At 46.7% G+C, this 17155-nt stretch overlaps 1 protein-coding gene across 1 annotated transcript in view; it reads left to right on the top strand.

Annotated features, from left to right (window-relative positions):
- Positions 1 to 15268, top strand: part of wars2 (tryptophanyl tRNA synthetase 2, mitochondrial) — a 15853-nt gene extending 585 nt beyond the window's left edge. Inside the window, exons 2-6 of the mRNA XM_056579601.1 lie at positions 8601 to 8864; positions 11305 to 11385; positions 12247 to 12329; positions 12567 to 12685; positions 14419 to 15268. Of these exons, the coding sequence (XP_056435576.1) occupies positions 8601 to 8864; positions 11305 to 11385; positions 12247 to 12329; positions 12567 to 12685; positions 14419 to 14867 (996 nt within the window). The 3' untranslated portion in view covers positions 14868 to 15268. The remainder of the gene's footprint in view (positions 1 to 8600; positions 8865 to 11304; positions 11386 to 12246; positions 12330 to 12566; positions 12686 to 14418) is intronic.
- The last annotated feature ends 1887 nt before the right edge of the window (positions 15269 to 17155 follow it).

Here is a 17155-nt window from a genome sequence, read left to right as displayed (position 1 = left end):
CGTTTCTATTCTCACTATTACTGTAACAATACATACAGTGTTTCCCCCGGAAAATGTCTTAGTCAAGGTGGTCAAGGAGTTGCGGGAGGGGGGGGGGGGGGTGGGTTTCAATTCCATTCAAAAAGCCTTATGGCACGACCATTGTTGTAACAGTATTACTGATTCATTATTGATCTTTATTTTTACACCTGTTGGAAGTATGTTTTCTTTCCCTACGAGAGTTTTCTACTTTGTTAATGCATAATAATTATTATTTTTTTATTATATATATATTTTTTTTATGTACATTGGTCAATTTGGTGTTCAAGGCGGGGCCCTATTGTTGTTAAGGCGGCCGCCTTAACAACAGTATTGGGGGAAACACTGCCGATTTGCTTCTTCCCGTATTAATATCCTGTTCTTTTTTAAAGAGGCCAAGTAAGCCATGCTCTCTGATTGGTGGTTCAGTGTTCAGAACAACTCTTAAGCTAATGGTTACCTTGACAACAGATGTCCCAGATATACGTTTGAATAACTAGCATGTTACCTATGGGAAGGCCTTGTCTGTCTGTTTTTCTCAGTCGCTTTGGTACATTCCTCAGATCAGAATTGAAATTCTCAAAATTACCTGTTCAATCTTCACATCATTGTGTCACTTGCGCACATCAAAAAAGCAGTTTCTCATTTCTGTGAACAAGTTGCAAATGCTTTGGTACATTCATGCAAATGACTATGTACAATTATTTGCTCCTTCAAACATTATCAATTGCTTATGTCATGTTGATCAAAATATATTGTAATGAGTCTCTATTGAATAGTCCCAATAGCCCCAAAAACATTTTCGGCATTAGTTCATTGCATAAGTCTTTAAATGCAAAATGGTTGAACAAGTTGTCATAATATGTCAAGCATATTTCTATACATTTCCATTAGACATTTTTTCTAAATCTGTCCTGAATTGGTCCACTGCTACCCTGTGATCCTGACTTTCTCTAAAGAAGGGAAATGTGTGAAGTATGACGAACGATCCACCAGTTTACTGAAATAGCTCAAAGGTGCATCTCATGAACCATGAACTGGCAAGTATATATATAGCTGGGACACACACAATACAATGTTACATTGTCTGACAATGGAAGGACTTGGACGGGGTCAACGGCCAGAGAGAAGAGAAAGAGGAGTGAGGCTGCGTGAATATGAGAATTTGTGGCCCAATTGTGGCCCCATTTGACTGCCCTGTAATTTCTACAGAAATGCATGTACAGTTCACGCTAAGGAGATTGTCCTATGTTCACCTTTCTAGCAATGACATGGTCTGTCAACAAATTACAGTACAAACAGTCAAAGTGTAATTGTGAATCTTGTGGGAAAATTGTCTTCAAAACTTTAGCCTTAGTTGACATCAGAATATCCCTCCAGAGTACATTGTTATATTGACAACATGACTAAGCAATTTGACAGTCTTATCCGTACACAATGACACAAGGACTTGTCATTCTGATGGCACTGACATGTTCATTGACACAGATATTTAATTTGAGAGATTAACTAAGGATTTTGAGCAAGAGACTGGCTTTTGCAGGTAATCCACGGTGTTTGGCTATTTGCACGAATTGTTTTGAGAAATGCATTTACTGTTTAGCAATGTTGAGGATGATTCAAGAAATGTACAAAAGCGACTGAGAAAACTGTAAATCTCTCTGGCCCCCGCCCACTCTGGGTGATGGATGAGCTGTGGGGTGCACGAGGATTGTATGTGCACACACCACCGTGCACGGCTGTCTGTGTTTTGTTTAGGTCTGGAATAGTGTGTGTCTGTGTGCGTGTGTGGAGGCTGTGTGTGTGTATACGTGGAGGCTTCATTACCTGTAATAATATCCAAAATTAAGTGTTACTTTTCATTTGTTTTCAAACCTTTCAAAAATGTTCACCGCCAGCTGTAATGCACGTCACCACAGGTGTGTGTGTGTGTGTGTGTGTTTGCGTACATGTGTGAAACCTTGTCAAAACCCAATGACGTTAATAATGATAACTTAATGTTTTCTATGCGCCTTTCAATACGCATAGAAAAAGTAACGTGTCCTTTAAACCAAAACTCTCTGTCTCTCTCTCACTCTCGCGCTCCCCTCCTCTCTGCCTGCCTTGCATGCCCGTGGTCTTCTTAATGGCTGATATCAGTCATCTCAGCCCTGCATTCCAGGATACAGGAAATGGTGGCTAATTTTCCTCTGTGTTCTCCCCGGCCTTGTGTCGGATGTCAGTTAAAACCATTACATCTTTCTCTTTTGGGAGTGAGCTGGAAGTGTGTGTGCGTGCGTTTGTGTGTGTGTGTGTGCGTTTGTGTGTGTGTGTGTGTGTGTGTGTGTGACTGTTTGTGTGTGTCGTCCATAAATTCTCTCCAGCTCCTTCTGGGCAGTGGTTGGCACAGCAGTCCTCACCCCTTGTTGCTTCCATGCCTCACTTTGACGCCTAACCTGCTGTCAGATATGTTCTGATCCCTTATATAATGTGTTTGTTTGCCTTAAGCTAATTAACATGGTTACGGGGGACGTGTGCATAGGTACGTACTACATAGGTACGTATGTAGCTATGCATGTAGAAGTCCAACTCACGTCTGGGAACTCCAGTGCAGTGTGGAGATTCATATTTAATTGGAAGCTAACTGCCATTGTAAAGTACCAGATACATTATATTACTTTGGGTTTAAAGAAACTTGGTAGTATACATAGTATCACTGCATTACTTTTACCAAAACAAAGGAATTGACCATCAAACTACAACAGACCATCAAACTACAACAATTATCAAAATTGAATTAGTAAAGCCTTATCTATTAATTCATAACAGCTAAAAGCTGTATATTACTGTAACGCGTCCCCCTCAACACTGTAACTACAACACTGTAACTACAACACAGCTCACCTCCAAGTACCTTCACAGCGGTTTCAAGGATTTTAATTAAAGCGAGCCGCTGGTTGGCGTTGATCTGGTGGTCGGCAGGAGCTGAGGAAATGATCTCCTTCTTCGGGGAGAGTGTTTCTCGCGGGCTCCTCAGCCCGCAAGTTACGGTAATTACAGATTGATACATTTATGAAGTGTGAGCTGGTTATTTCTGCTGTGAGGGGACTTTAATGTGTTTTTTTCAGGGGCGTATTGCTTTAACCATTAATATATTATATTCATGCGTTTCCCGTCTGTGAGGTGGGGAGAAAAACATCACCTCAACACAGAATAAGAGCAGCGGCTCTGACTTCATATAAATAAATGAATGTATGTATTGTATATTATACGTACTGCGGACGTTGAGGGATGAGGAGGAATCGGTTTTGGCGTGAATGTGTTTACACTGTAGTCACATTAATATTAGGCTACATGGAGGTATTCTTCTTCACCTCTCCACGTGCACGGGGTCTGGCGTGCACGTGGGGGTCATGGGGAACCAATCACGACGGCCCGGTTCTCTGCAGAACAGTGTGATGTCTGCTGTACCAACGTTTATGTATTTTTAAAACACCACTTGTGTAAATTGAAAGTTTTCCCATCTGGGGGAACCTGTCAAGTCGACTGTCAAGGATTTAATTTTCCTTTTTTTCTTTTCCCCCTCCCAAAGATGCATGACCAGCAGGGCATGTTTGTAGAAAGTGTGATCCATACATTCTCCATGTTTTCTGTGTGTGTAAACGCAGCCCTGGTCACGGTAAAGACTTGCGTTGGCATTATGTGTTGACTTTCCACCGAGGGCCCAGAACGCGCTGCTCTGAGCCGGGGGGGGACGGACCCCCACTGCCGTCAGGCCCCGGGGCCCAGCCGCCGCACCCGGTTATTTTTGGAGGGCCGTCGGGCTGGGCCCTGCACTGGGGGGGGTGGGGGGGAGCACTGGTTCTGAAGGGCCTCTAGTGCCATTAATCAGCTGTGGGCCCCCGTGGCGCACGCCGGGCCCTGGGCCCCTGCTCTGCCACACTGCAGCGCTCTGTTCCGCTCTCTCTCCTCGCGACGCACCACGGGGCGCTCGGAGGAACCTCATCAATCTCACCTGTCCAACACGTCAGCCACAGATTTAATCAAACGCTCCCCCGACCCCTGCACCCCCCACCCCGACACACCGCTCTGGGAGAAGAAAATAAATGAAGAAGAAGAAGAAGAATAAGAGAAAGTCTTGCCCAACGCTTCTGGGCTCCATCCTCTCTACCGTACCCCACATCCCTCCATATTTCTTTTCTCTTTGCTTTTCTTTTCTCCCTCTTCTAACATCCATCACTCCTGCTCATGTGTGTGATTGCACGTGTGTGTGATTTGTGTGTGTGTGTGTGCTTTCTTTTCGGCAGTCATTCACACTTTGTCTCAAGCTGTGTGTATTCTGATAGGGCCTAGACAAACACACGCACACGGCGCTCTCTGGTTCTTTGTGGAGCCTGGATGCTGTTGAACCTGTTAGCTCCGTTAGCCCCGTAAGCTCTGTTAGCCCTTAAAGCCATGTTTGCCCTGATCAGTGAAAGGAGCTCTGTCGCTGGGACCACTAACTGGTCCCAGGTCGGGGGAGGAGGAGGAGGTGGGCTATGTTCTGAGGAGAGTCTCCGCGTTCTGGTTCTGATGATGGCGGAGCTCACTGGGGAGACCTAGTCAGGAGCCAGACACTGAGCCCAGTGTGTAGAGCCTGGCGGGGGGTTAAGGAGGGAGAGAACCCCCTGGGCCGGGCGGACGGAACCAGGGTAACGGGGACCGTCCTTAATCCCGAGGCCCACCGCTGGGCTTCCAAGGACGGGCTCAACCCCGACCAGCGGCACCCCTTCCTCCCCGACGACCCTTGACCCTCTGCGACGGGGGCTAATGAGCCGAGCGGCCGGCGGCCCCTGAATGGGTGAGGAGTAGTGTTGAGATGGACCCAGCGAGGAGCCCCGGCGGTACTCCGGGCCCCTCGTGGTCCCTACCAGCCCCTCCTCGGTGAGAGGGATGTCAGTGGGCCGCTCTGGCCCCCCCCCCCCCCCCTCCCCCCTGGGGTCAGATATGATCTATGAGGCCGGGGAAGCGGTCCAGAAACCGCCTGGGGAAGAGAAATGTGCTGTTTCACAAGTCGTAGCCCAACCAAAACCATGAGGAAGATGATTAATGAGGCCGAGGCTGGCGGGAGGACGGACACCCAGACGCACCGGGAGAGAAGACCGGGACCCCCGTGTCTCCGCTCTTTACCCACGATGCTTAGCGCCGCGTTACGATGTGGACGTTCCCTCGAGTGACAGCTCGTGATGACGAGAGAAATATGGATCTTGGATTTTGATTGCCCTGTCCTCAGGATGGAGGGACGGGCAGGAAGTCTAGTCAGGGTGGAAAGGGGAGGGGGAACAAGTTGTAGTTTGGATCTTGGCTGGGATTTTGGGGTTTTAGTGGAAACTTGCCTTTGAGTCCAAGAGAAGAACGTTTAGCGTGACTTGTTTCCCTGGCGACCATTGTTTTCCCTTCGGAGACCAGACCGCTGCAATGTGAGGCTGTTGGATTCAGCGCGGTGGCTTAATGTAGGAAAATGTCTGGTGGATGTAAACCTCATTATTACAGTTGTGTTTCTTTTTTTAAGGCCAGTTGGCTGGAATAACGGATAATGTGTTCAGACAAATAAAATATCCACTCAAAAGAAGATTTTAAATGAGAATTGATGACATATCCAAGGGAAGGTAATTCACTGAGCAGTCTATTGTGCGCTTTCACTTCATAATGTACTTGATGATAGTAACATGGGTTGTAGAGAGAGAGAGTTATAGAGCAGTCAAACTGCAGCACTGGGTTGGATGTGGTGTCGTTGAATTGCTGTGCCAATCTCTCCCATCCACTAATACGAGCTGTCACGACACGCACACACAAGCACAAAAACACAAATGTACACGTGCAGACACGGGAACACACATTCCCGGAAAGGGTCGACTGGTATGAAAACACGGCCTCTGAGTGTGCGTAACCTTGTAGCGCTGGGTGTTAATGTCACACACACATGGGGCGTAATGCGTCCGCCATGTGGCCAGACGTGGATGCAGACGGCTTTCTGCACCTCGCTGGGCTACGGCGGCGTTGCAACGGTCGAGAGTAAAACACAAGCGAGAACACCCAGCGTTCCCGCCTCGCTGCCCCGGTGCATGTCATCAGCCAGCGTCCGGGTGCGGGACGAGGGAAGGTAGGGGAGGGATGGTGATGGAGAGATGACACGAGGTGTATGCGTGGTGCACCCGGAGCAGTGAGCCGTCACTGGTTAACGACTCGATCTATCGTAGCCCGGAAAGGCCAACGGGTGTTTGACTCCCAGCTGAAAGGTTCTGGGTTCGACAGGCCTACCTGTAGGCATCCTTGAGGGAGATGCCCCCCCAAACCCTACTTGCTCCTTAATGACATGTATAGAAATACAATCGCTTACCCAATGCTCGTCCTACCTACAATAGAATATGCATCGTCCAGCAGCCGGTCACTTCAATGGTGCCTGTAACACCCTTAAAATATCTAGACAAAGCTCTAAAGGGGAAATTGAAAGACGTCGTCAAAGTCAAATTTATTTATCCTACCTGGGGCGATTAGGATGCAGCAAGGTATTAACAAACACACCATCAACAGGACACAGACTAAGATAACAGTTAGTGATGGAAACACCAGTACATAAAAAAGACATAAGATACAGTGCAAATCGCTACATAGGGAGGCGAAGATAAGCAGTCGTGATGCACTGTTCGTGAACTGCAGTCCACCCATGCCCATGGGATTGGTAATTTTGACCTTAAGATGCTTTAGCCCACAAGCTTTTTAATTTAAACACATGGAGGTATTAGCCAAATTAGCTCAAGTAGCTTTACGAATGCCGACTATTAATTTGTGTCTCAATGACCTCTCTTCTGAAACATAAATGCCTCATTCAGCATTTCCCCGGTCAGAAGCAGAACATAGACCACTGCTACAGCCATACCCTGTTATTCCGGCGGCTAGTTAGCCCAGCGGCTAGTTAACGTCGGCTCTGACTCTTTCTTTGAAGGCCGATTGGTTCAAATGACACCATTAGCATGTCTGCGTGGTAATGACCTGTCCCTTGGGTGGGGGTTGGGGTCAGGGGGCGCTGGGGGGGGACATGAGTTTGTGGTGTCAGCTCTGGGTGAGAACACACATTATCCAGAGCCCAAATGAGTCCTGACACCTCTTTAGAGGCCCTCGGCAGCAACGACTCCCTCCACTGCAATTACCCCCTTAGTAACGACACCATACCGGCTTCCTGTCTGTCCGCTCTCTCTACTTCTCTACGCCTCTCGTTTTCACCTTGTTTACCTTTTTTCTTCCACCTCTCTCTAAAAATACTATCTAATTTCTTTCTCTCTCACTTTACCTCTCTCCCTTTACCCCGCTCTACATGTTTATCTCTCTCTTAACCTCTGCTCTAGGTCTGCCTAATTATCTCTCTTAATCTCTGGTTTACTTATTTCTTTGTCGCTCTTTCCCTCTCTGCTCTACCTCTACATATTTCTTTCTGTTTGTCTCTGTTTTGTTAGCCCGATTCGCTCTCTACGCCCTTCTTCATATCTCTCTTTTGCCCCTCTCTAACTCTGGCGCTCCCAGAATGCTGTGCGGTGCCGGGCCTCATGTCCAATCAAACGTGAAGCTGGGTGGGTGTGCTGTCAGGCCCTCTCTCAGCGGTACACGGACCACTATATCCTCAGGAAGTCTCGGTCTGGTCTCATCGGTTGTGAAGGCTTTTTCGTGTGGACTAGGGAACACAAATCCCCCCCCCCCAGGCAGTGGTAGGGGGGTTTATTAGAAAATATTTGCAATTGAAATCTCCCCAGCGTGTTGTGTTAGAGTCTTGACCTGGTTTTAAAGGTTTTCGTATCAGGAAACCGACAAGGAGAACCATGCCGGCTTTCACTCCATGTTACACGCCGTTGTCTAATGTTTCCCAACGCGTTGCCATGTCAATACCGTTTTTTCCACTAGTGAGTTATGCTACGATACACGATGTTCCACGCTAGAGTTCCATTACAAGGTACTGCATTTGATCCCCAGCATCCCCAGCCTACCTAGGGGGCCTGCCTTGACATCCCCTTCCTGCTTCCTCTTTACCAGCACTCCTTCGCGGGGTCCTGTGGGCAGTCCACAGACGACCGGTCAGACCCGAGCAGAACCCAGTGTTGTGGTCTGATCCAGTTCACATCTGGTCTGATCCAGTTCTCTCCCTGCGTGCCTGGGGAAACCGGATCACCGTGGCCTGACCCAGCGCACAAGAGAGAACCACAATATTGACCCAGGCACTCAGATGTGAGGAGGGTGGAGTCCTGCCTACAGCTGTGGGAGTTCTGACCCAGTCAAATATCACAAGTGCTGAGCCAGTAAAACACCGATCTTGTTAGTGCTGTTGCTGATATGGCAGGTATCCTGGAGTCCAGACCCCCCCCTCGCTCTCTCTCTCTTTGCCTGCCACTTCCTCGTGTTCCTGGTTTCTCTGGCCCAGACACAGGCCTTGTGTTCAGGCTGATTGTTTAAGTGGTTCCTGGGGGGATCTAGCTGTGTTGTGGAAGGGTACAATAACAGCTCGCTCTCGCTCTGTCTCTGTCCCTCTCTATGTCTCTGTGTCTCTGTCTCTGTCTCCCTGTCTCTCCCTGCAGGTGGATCCTCCAGCAGGGGGCCGGGTGTTCTCTGGGATCCAGCCCACCGGCGTGCCCCACCTGGGGAACTACCTGGGGGCCCTTGAGACCTGGGTGTCCCTGCAGGACCGCTACCCCTCAGTGCTGTACAGCATTGTGGACCTGCACTCCATCACCCAGCCCCAGGACCCGGCCCAGCTCCGCCTCAACATCCTGGACATGGCCGCCTGCCTGCTGGCCTGTGGCATCGACCCCCAGAGATCCATCCTGTTCCAGCAGTCACAGGTGGGCAGAGGAGGGGAGGAGGGGAATGGAGGGATTGAGGGGTGGTGGAGGGATGGACAGAAGAGGGAGGCATGGAGGGAGGCAGGGAGGGAGGGAGGGATGGGTGCATGGATGCATGGATGTGTTGGATCTGAGGTATGGATGTAAGCTGAGGTATTGATGTGTTGGTGCTGAGGTATGGATGTGTTGGTGCTGAGGTATGGATGTGTTGGTGCTGAGGTATGGAAGTTTTGGTGCTGAGGTATGGATGTTTTGGAGCTGAGGTATGGATGTTTTGGAGCTGAGGTATGGATGCGTGAGAGCCGCATATAATTAGATTTTTATATAGGGTTAAAGATAACCTAGATATCAGTCAACCCTTTTATTTTTTTATAGTCTATGTGTCACACAGACACATAGACAGACACACAGACCAACACAACTGCTCCTGAGAGACTCACCTATAGTTTACATGTAGAAGACCGACAGGACTGCACCAGTGAGGGGGGGTGGGTTTAACCTGAAGCTGCATTATTAGGTAAAATGTAATGCTATAAAAATCAGTAATCAACATGATCGCTACTAATCCATGGACTACCTTGGATGGATGTTTCTATTAAACCTTGTGGTGTGTGCGCGTGTTCGTCTCTCTGCACGTTTGGATGTGTAGTGATGAAAACATCTTTTGGTTTGTCTCCAAGCATGTCATCAGGACAATCGCCGCCTTCAGCTGTCTTCTCGGGTGTTTGTTTTCTCGCCAGCGGCTCCGCGGTGTTGACCAGACCCCCGCGCTGAGTCACAACTATCCACGCTTTTTTTCCCCTAAGTTTTCTGGCACTCCGTCGACACTAATCCCACTTTTTCCACCCCTGACCGCGGATTGATTTGAGAACCCTCTCCAAAGTGGATGAATATAAAAAACACCAGCATTGCGTTGCCGTTCGGAAGAACAAAGCTTAGGTTTCTTCAAATGATGACGTAAAATGGGGAAGGCGTGAATTACAATTATGTTTTCACTGTTCCAGAATGGATGGACAGCACAGCACACGTGTGTTTTAGTGCAGACTGAAAACACACACGCACGCACACAAGCACTCTCACACACATATAGGCGCACACGCACACACAAAGACACACAGGCACACACACACACACACACATTTCCATACATAGGCATACGCCTATGCACACATACCTTTTATAAAGGGAGGCACACACGCGCACACACACATGTATGTTTCAGTGGTTTGCGTTGGCAGTGTGAGGACCTCCTAGCGTCCCCACCAGGTAAGGATAAATATGTCAGCGGACCAAAGAAAACAGCCTGCAGTTGACACAGAGCTTTGAACGTGAAGCGCTGGTCTGTGCTCGTCAGTCTGTGTGTATCCCATCAACAGTACACGCACATGCATGCCTGTGGAAATGTGGGTTTGGGAAGGTGTGTGTCTTCAATCTATGGTTGCGTGTGCGCGCACATAAGGTAAGTAGATGAACTGCTAACAAGCACACACTGTGTGTGTGTGTGTGTGTGTGTGTGTGTGTGTGTGTGTGTGTGTGTGTGTGTGTGTGTGTGTGTGTGTGTGTGTGTGTGTGTGTGTGTGTGTGTGTGTGTGTGTGTGTGTACGTTTTTATCCGCGCACATCTTGACATCTCTGTGTTGGAGATGTGAAGGTTCTGGACGTGCAGAACCAGATGTTCTGCAGCGGTTTTATAGGGACTACTTGGCTCAATACTCACAAGCCTGAGAGAATCCAAACGACGCTAAACACACCCAACAGGACCAGCCTTTTAAATAAATGTAAAAATGTAATAATAAATTCAATGTATTCACGTGAGCATTGGTGTCTGCATTATAAGTGAGTTAAACTACAGCATCCTCCTGGCCTAGTGTCTGCTCAACAAATCTCTCTCTCACATCTGCCCATCCTCTCTCTTTGTTTCTCTCACGGCCTGCTTTCATGTCTGCTTTAGCTGATGGTTACATCACCCTCTTCCCAGAATGCTTTCAAAGTGGCGAGAGCGTTGTATCGCCAGCACTCATAAACGACTGAAGATTTTTAATGGTAGAGACGTTTTTTAGGGGGGAATGGAATTTGAATAGTCCACTGGCGTCTCTCACTGACAGTCTCTTTTACACACACACACACACACACACACACACACACACACACACACACACACACACACAGCTGCTCGTGGGAGACTCACCTATAGGTTTACCTGTAGCAGACTGCCCTTCAGCTGCGTGTTAGAGCAGCAGTACCCACCACTGCCACTGTGGGGCGCTGGGAAGTAATTTCTACTCAAGAAGGAGAGGAAATATCTGCCCTCCAGGCTTGTTATTTGAAACCCTGATAAACTGGTTCTTTCAGTGTTCATTTTATGTTTTTGATATAAGGTGTTATTACTGGTTTGAAGACCCTAATGTAGTCCATCATGTGTGTGGGTGTGCTTGTGTTAGGTATCGGAGCATGCTGAGCTGTCCTGGATCCTCTCCTGCCTCACCACTATGCCCCGCCTGAGACACCTCCCCCAGTGGAAGGTAAAGAAGAACTCCTCTTATCTCCTTCTCCTTCTCTCCCTTATTCCCCTCCCTCTTGCTCCTCAGCCCCTTCTTACTCCATCTCCCTCTATCACTTCCTCCTCCTCCTCCCCTACCACTTTCAGTCAGTAGTGTTATTATTCTGCTATATGCTTGATCAGTCAGATCCGCCTTGAGCCACTTGGAGGTGTTCGATCCAGTAGACCAGCTGCTCTGGATAATGACAACATGTTGTTTTAACACAGGCAGCGCCCTCATTATATTTATTCAACCGAAAGACTGGGAGACAATCCATGTCCGGTTAGGACATGGATTGTGTCCTAGATTAAATAAAATTATTGTTGTTTATATGTTCATTTGTTTGTTTCTTCCAAAAAATATTAAAGCTCTATAAACACTATTTATCACATCATTAAACATTTGAAACCAAAATAACCTTAATAAAACATCAACAAAGGCGTGTTACATACTGCTGTCCCATATTCAGAAATGCATATCACTACATAACTATACATATATTGTAATACAACATTGATCTTGCTCCCTCATTTATATTCAAAGGTAATGTATTACCATGGGCAATGTACATTCATTACTAAAGCATGTAAAAAGTAAAGATGGAAAATTAATACAATAATATGAAATAAATAAAATAGTCAAAAATACTATACAATCTTAACTCTGTCTGTCTGTCTGCCTCTCTCTCTGCCTCTCTCTTTGTCTCTGCCTCTCTCTCTGTCTCTGCCTTTCTCTCTGTCTGTTTCTGCCTCTCTCTCTGCCTCTCTCTCTCTCTCTCTGCCTCACTCTCTCTCTCGCTGTTGATCTCGTGGTCGTCCTACCGCCCTCCCTCCTCTTCCTCAGATGAAGAGTAAACAGAAGGGGGAGGGCAGTGTGGGTCTGTTCACCTACCCTGTGCTGCAGGCTGCTGATATCCTGCTCTACAGGTGAGTTCTGCATGTGTACATGTAGCTCTGTCCTACTCATTGTTGTAACCCATCCACCATCTGTGTGTGATAGCAGTGTATGGATGTGACCTCATGTACACGACTCATGAGGCATTGTATAATCAGATAATTATCAGATAAATAAAGCATTTTTGTCAGTGAGTATCTTGTTTATAATAATTGTATTGAAACAAAAAATGTGTTTGTGTGTGTGTTTGTGCATGTGTTCATATACAGGTCAACCCACGTCCCGGTGGGAGAGGACCAGGTTCAGCACCTGGAGCTGGCTCAAGACGTGGCCCGCATCTTCAACAACCGCTACGGGGACCTGTTCCCCGAGCCACGCCCCCTACTCAGTAATATATACACACCTGTTCCCTGAGCCCCGCCCCCCTACTCAGTAATATATACACACCTGTTCCCCAAGCCAAGCCCCCTACTGAGTAACATAGAGCCCATGGGACCTATGAGATCGAAAAAATATGAATGGGTTTCTGTATTTATTTATTTTTTTAAGGTTTTATCCTTTTTATTGTAGAGTAAGATAGACAGGAAGGTATAGAAGAGAGAGGGAAAGAGATACAGCAAAGGACCACGTCAGGAATCGAACCCAGGTCACTGCGGTAAGGATTAAGCCTTTAATGCGTACGCGCTCTACCAGCTGAGCCACCGGGGCGCCCCATGAATGGGTTTCAATGGAGAGAAAGTAATTATTTTTCGGTCCCAGTCTTTATATGCCCTGGATTACACATATGTTGCTTGTGGATTTAAATGATAATTTTTGATGCAAAGAAAACTAAACATTTTCGTGAAGAAGTTTGCTAATGTTAGTTTTTTTCCAAGGGGAGGATAAAAGCATCAAAAGAGGTCCACAATAAATGGTCACATGTGTAATCCGGGGCATATAAAGACTGGGACCAGAAGATAATTAATTTCTCTCCATTGATACCCATTCATATTTTTCGATCTCATAGGTCCCATGGGCTCTACTGGAAGGGGCTTGACTTCGGCACTCTATAATCACACCTGTTTCCTGAGCCACTCCCCTACTGAGTAATATATGCACACCTGTTCCCCCGAGCCACTCCCCTACTGAGCAATATAAACAAATATATTAAATATATAAAAAAACAAAACATGTAAGTACGGAACAGATTTTACAATTCAAAAATATTATTTGAAAGTTAATAAATATTTGATCAATATATATTCTTTATGCTGCAGCATCTCAAACCTCTCTTGGAATCTCCTGAATGAATTTATTTCCAGGAACAAAATGTAATATTTCTCACTTTTTATATACTTGAGTATGGTGGCCCCAATAGCAAACACGGCACACGCATTAAACACATAAAAAGTTAGTTGACTCTTCACTGTTAAGCTATTTTAGCTCTAGTTGTTACCTGGGTCACCGAGCAACCTGGCGCGCGCGCACACACACACACACACACACACACACACACACACACACACACACACACACACACACACACACACACACACACACACACACACACACACACACGTTGCCCAATGTATTCCCTTACTGTTGTACGGACGCAACACATGCACGCTAACATGCAGACATGTATTGATCTCAAAATGAGCATCTCTTTGGTGTCTGCCTGTTTATATTTCTGAACAGTCGCCCACACACACGAACACACACACACATGGCCACCATGTTCCCCTGCTATATGAGGACCTGTGGAGGCGCTGTGATTGTGTGTGATTCTCGGTCTCTTGGAGGAATAAAACGCAGCCTCTCATGCGTGGCCACAGCCCTGATTACAGAACTCTCCGGTCCTCACGTTTCCCAGCGATACGGCCATAATGGATATGGAAGGGATGTCCTCACGACGTCTGAAAACACAGCTCTGTGTGTGTGTGTGATGTCTTGAATGTGGATGTGTGCTAGTTGGTGTGTATAAAAGAGTGTGTCTGTGTGTGTGTTTGCACATCCTTTTTCTCTGAACTCCTATCAAACCTTTTCTCCAAAACGTTCTCGATATGAACCCGTACCCAGAACCGAGAGCGCGGTGGGGAAAGGCATGGGTAACCAACCACAACCTGCTTCCTGTCCCCGCAGGCGCCACGCGTAAGGTCAAGTCCCTCCGAGACCCCACGGCCAAGATGTCCAAGTCGGACCCCCATGCGATGGCCACCATCCACCTCAGTGACTCGCCCGACGACATCATGGTAAAGATCCGCCGTGCCGTCACAGACTTCACCTCCGAGGTGACCTATGACCCTGCCGCGCGCCCCGGGGTCTCCAACCTGGTGAGCCTGCACGCGGCGGTCGCCATGGTGACGGTGAAGGAGGCGCTGGCCCAGGCCCGGGGTCTGGACACGGGGGCCTACAAGCTGCTCGTGGCTGACGCCGTGGTGACGCGGCTCCGCCCAATCAGGGAGGAGATGGAGCGGCTGCGGGCCGACAGGGGTCACCTCGAGGTGGTGCTGTCCAAGGGGTCACAGAGGGCCCGGGAGCTTGCGGCCCCCGTCCTCATGGAGGTCCGGCGAAGGGTGGGCTTCTCCTGAGTGCTGAAACTCAGTGCCCCAGTTGTGTTTAGCAAGGTGTGTGTGTGTGTGTGTGTGTGTGTCTGTGTGTCTGTGTGTGTGTCTGTGTGTCTGTGTGTGCGTGTGGATATAGCTGGGCTGTATCGTCACTACTCACGTTTTGATTGATCATCTGCTCTGATCGCTGAGACAACAGGTGGATTTTAAACCATATGGCTATTGGAAGACCCGATGGTAATGATAATACATGTATAAACATCTAAAGTATATTTATGTGTATATAGATTTATGTGTTTATATAATGTGGTTTTGGTTTTTGTTCGGTCAAACTGGTGTTTGGTATCTCTTTTAAATTTTGATTTACTGTGGCGTAAAATAATTAAATCTTTAATTAAATTCAAACATCTGTGTGCGTTTGCCTGTTTAAACCATTTATATTAATTTTATTATTTCACTAGTTCACCTTTTGGCTTCGTTTTTATTCCTCTTCTTGCCGTGGCTCAACTCCGTCTCGGATAAAATCACTCATTACACACATCTCTGTGTGTAATGAGTGGGGAGGTCTCTGGCGACCTCCCCATTGACCACTTTCTTGGCCTGACGTCATCCAACTAACGAGCAGGTGGCTCGACACTGACTTTGATCGTTTAGTTCATTAATGTTCTATTAGCCTATACAATAGTTACACACTCCAGAACAACACACTTAAAATATGAATCTCGTATTTTTGTCGGGACATAAGGTCAGTCTTCAGCAATTTGGATGCCCACATGCACACACATCTCTCCTTTTAGAGAAGTAATCGAGACTCTGATCTGTGCAGGGTTCATAAACGCGCCATCAACCTGATCACCCCCTCAAAACACCCATCACGTAGAAATCCCTCAGATTACGGAAGAAAAATACGTTCTTCTTTAAGCGTCGCGATTTAGCGTTTGTCGGACGTTTTACTGTCCTTACAGTTTTATTCATCCCATCTTCTCTCTGCACTGTGAACTTGTAATCTATTAGTTTTGCATTTGTATTTGTTTGTTTTTGTAATATCAAAATAACCTTTCAAAAGTCTGTATTTCTCAGATGAAAAAGCAAGCTTAGTCCTATAGGTTTAAGTTTGTTTTAACTTGTAATATAAATCGTGTGAAGGATAAGTGTAGAGCTTTGATCCAGAGCAAAAACGGACAACGTATTTCTTAGTGTCTCTTCTTGAGAAACACTTTCATCAACAGCACATGTTGAGACTCAACCAAGTGTTGGAAATATTTATTTTATTTTGTCGAATAATGAAAAAAATAGAAGCTACACATGGTATGGCACGAGAATGAAAAGGTTGATTTTGAGTACACGTTAAGGTTTTTATTTAATACAATTTATCTTTCATCCAAAGTTTATATTTTCAGCACATTGTAGTTTATATTTTATAACACTAAGCGTTATGGTTTGTATTTTATCTAAAACATTTAGTTCACCTTTAATACACATATTGGCACATAATGGCATTACTTTATATTTTATATACTTTATAATGGGTTTCCTACAAAATATAATATATAATAATAGGCATAAGCACCCACGCACACAAAATAAAGATTTGATGAACATATTTTATATGTTCACTGCAATGGTTTAGTTTGTATTATTTTACTGGTTTAAAATTAATATTTTAAAGGCCTACAGTATTTTATTCAGTTGATGATATTTAATGGTTTACGCTTAAAGTTTTGTGTCTGATGTCTGTTCCGTGAGGCCTCGTATAATCGACTAGATTGACCACAGCCAATGTAAAGCTTGGCCCATGATTATCTCCGTGACTTACGTTATAGGCCTCTAGTTATGTGCCTATATTCTTTAACACATCTGTATTGGCGCGCTATAGTTGCCGCGGTGCTGCGTCGCCCCGGGCGCCCCCCGCCTCGCGCTTCCTGCGCTGGATAAAGGGTGTTAAACCAACCGGACAATGTCGTCATCCTGGACGCTTCATTTACGGCTCGTCGAGCCCCACATGTCGTCGTCGTCGTCGTCGTCCCCCCCACACCCGGCATGCTCGAGTTCCCCCAGGGTCACCGGGGGTCAAAGGGCGTCTGGTACTAATTGAATATTAACAGTGCGTGCCTCGTCCCCTAGTCCCCCCAAACCCCCCTCCTCTCCGTGGTGGGTAGAAGCGCTTTTTGGGTGAGTCGTCCAGATAATAAGTGTTGCGTTAAAATAACAAATGTTTTAACCTGCACTGTTTAATCTTCATCTCGTGTGTTTAGTAGTGTGGTTTTATGCATGGTCCAAGAGCCACTAAACACGACTCAGGATGTGATCGG

This window comes from Gadus chalcogrammus, chromosome 20 (assembly GCF_026213295.1).
Source record: "Gadus chalcogrammus isolate NIFS_2021 chromosome 20, NIFS_Gcha_1.0, whole genome shotgun sequence".
NCBI classification, from domain to species: domain Eukaryota; kingdom Metazoa; phylum Chordata; class Actinopteri; order Gadiformes; family Gadidae; genus Gadus; species Gadus chalcogrammus.
Note: the sequence above shows the minus strand (reverse complement) of the source record. Positions and strands in the feature narration are given on the sequence as shown.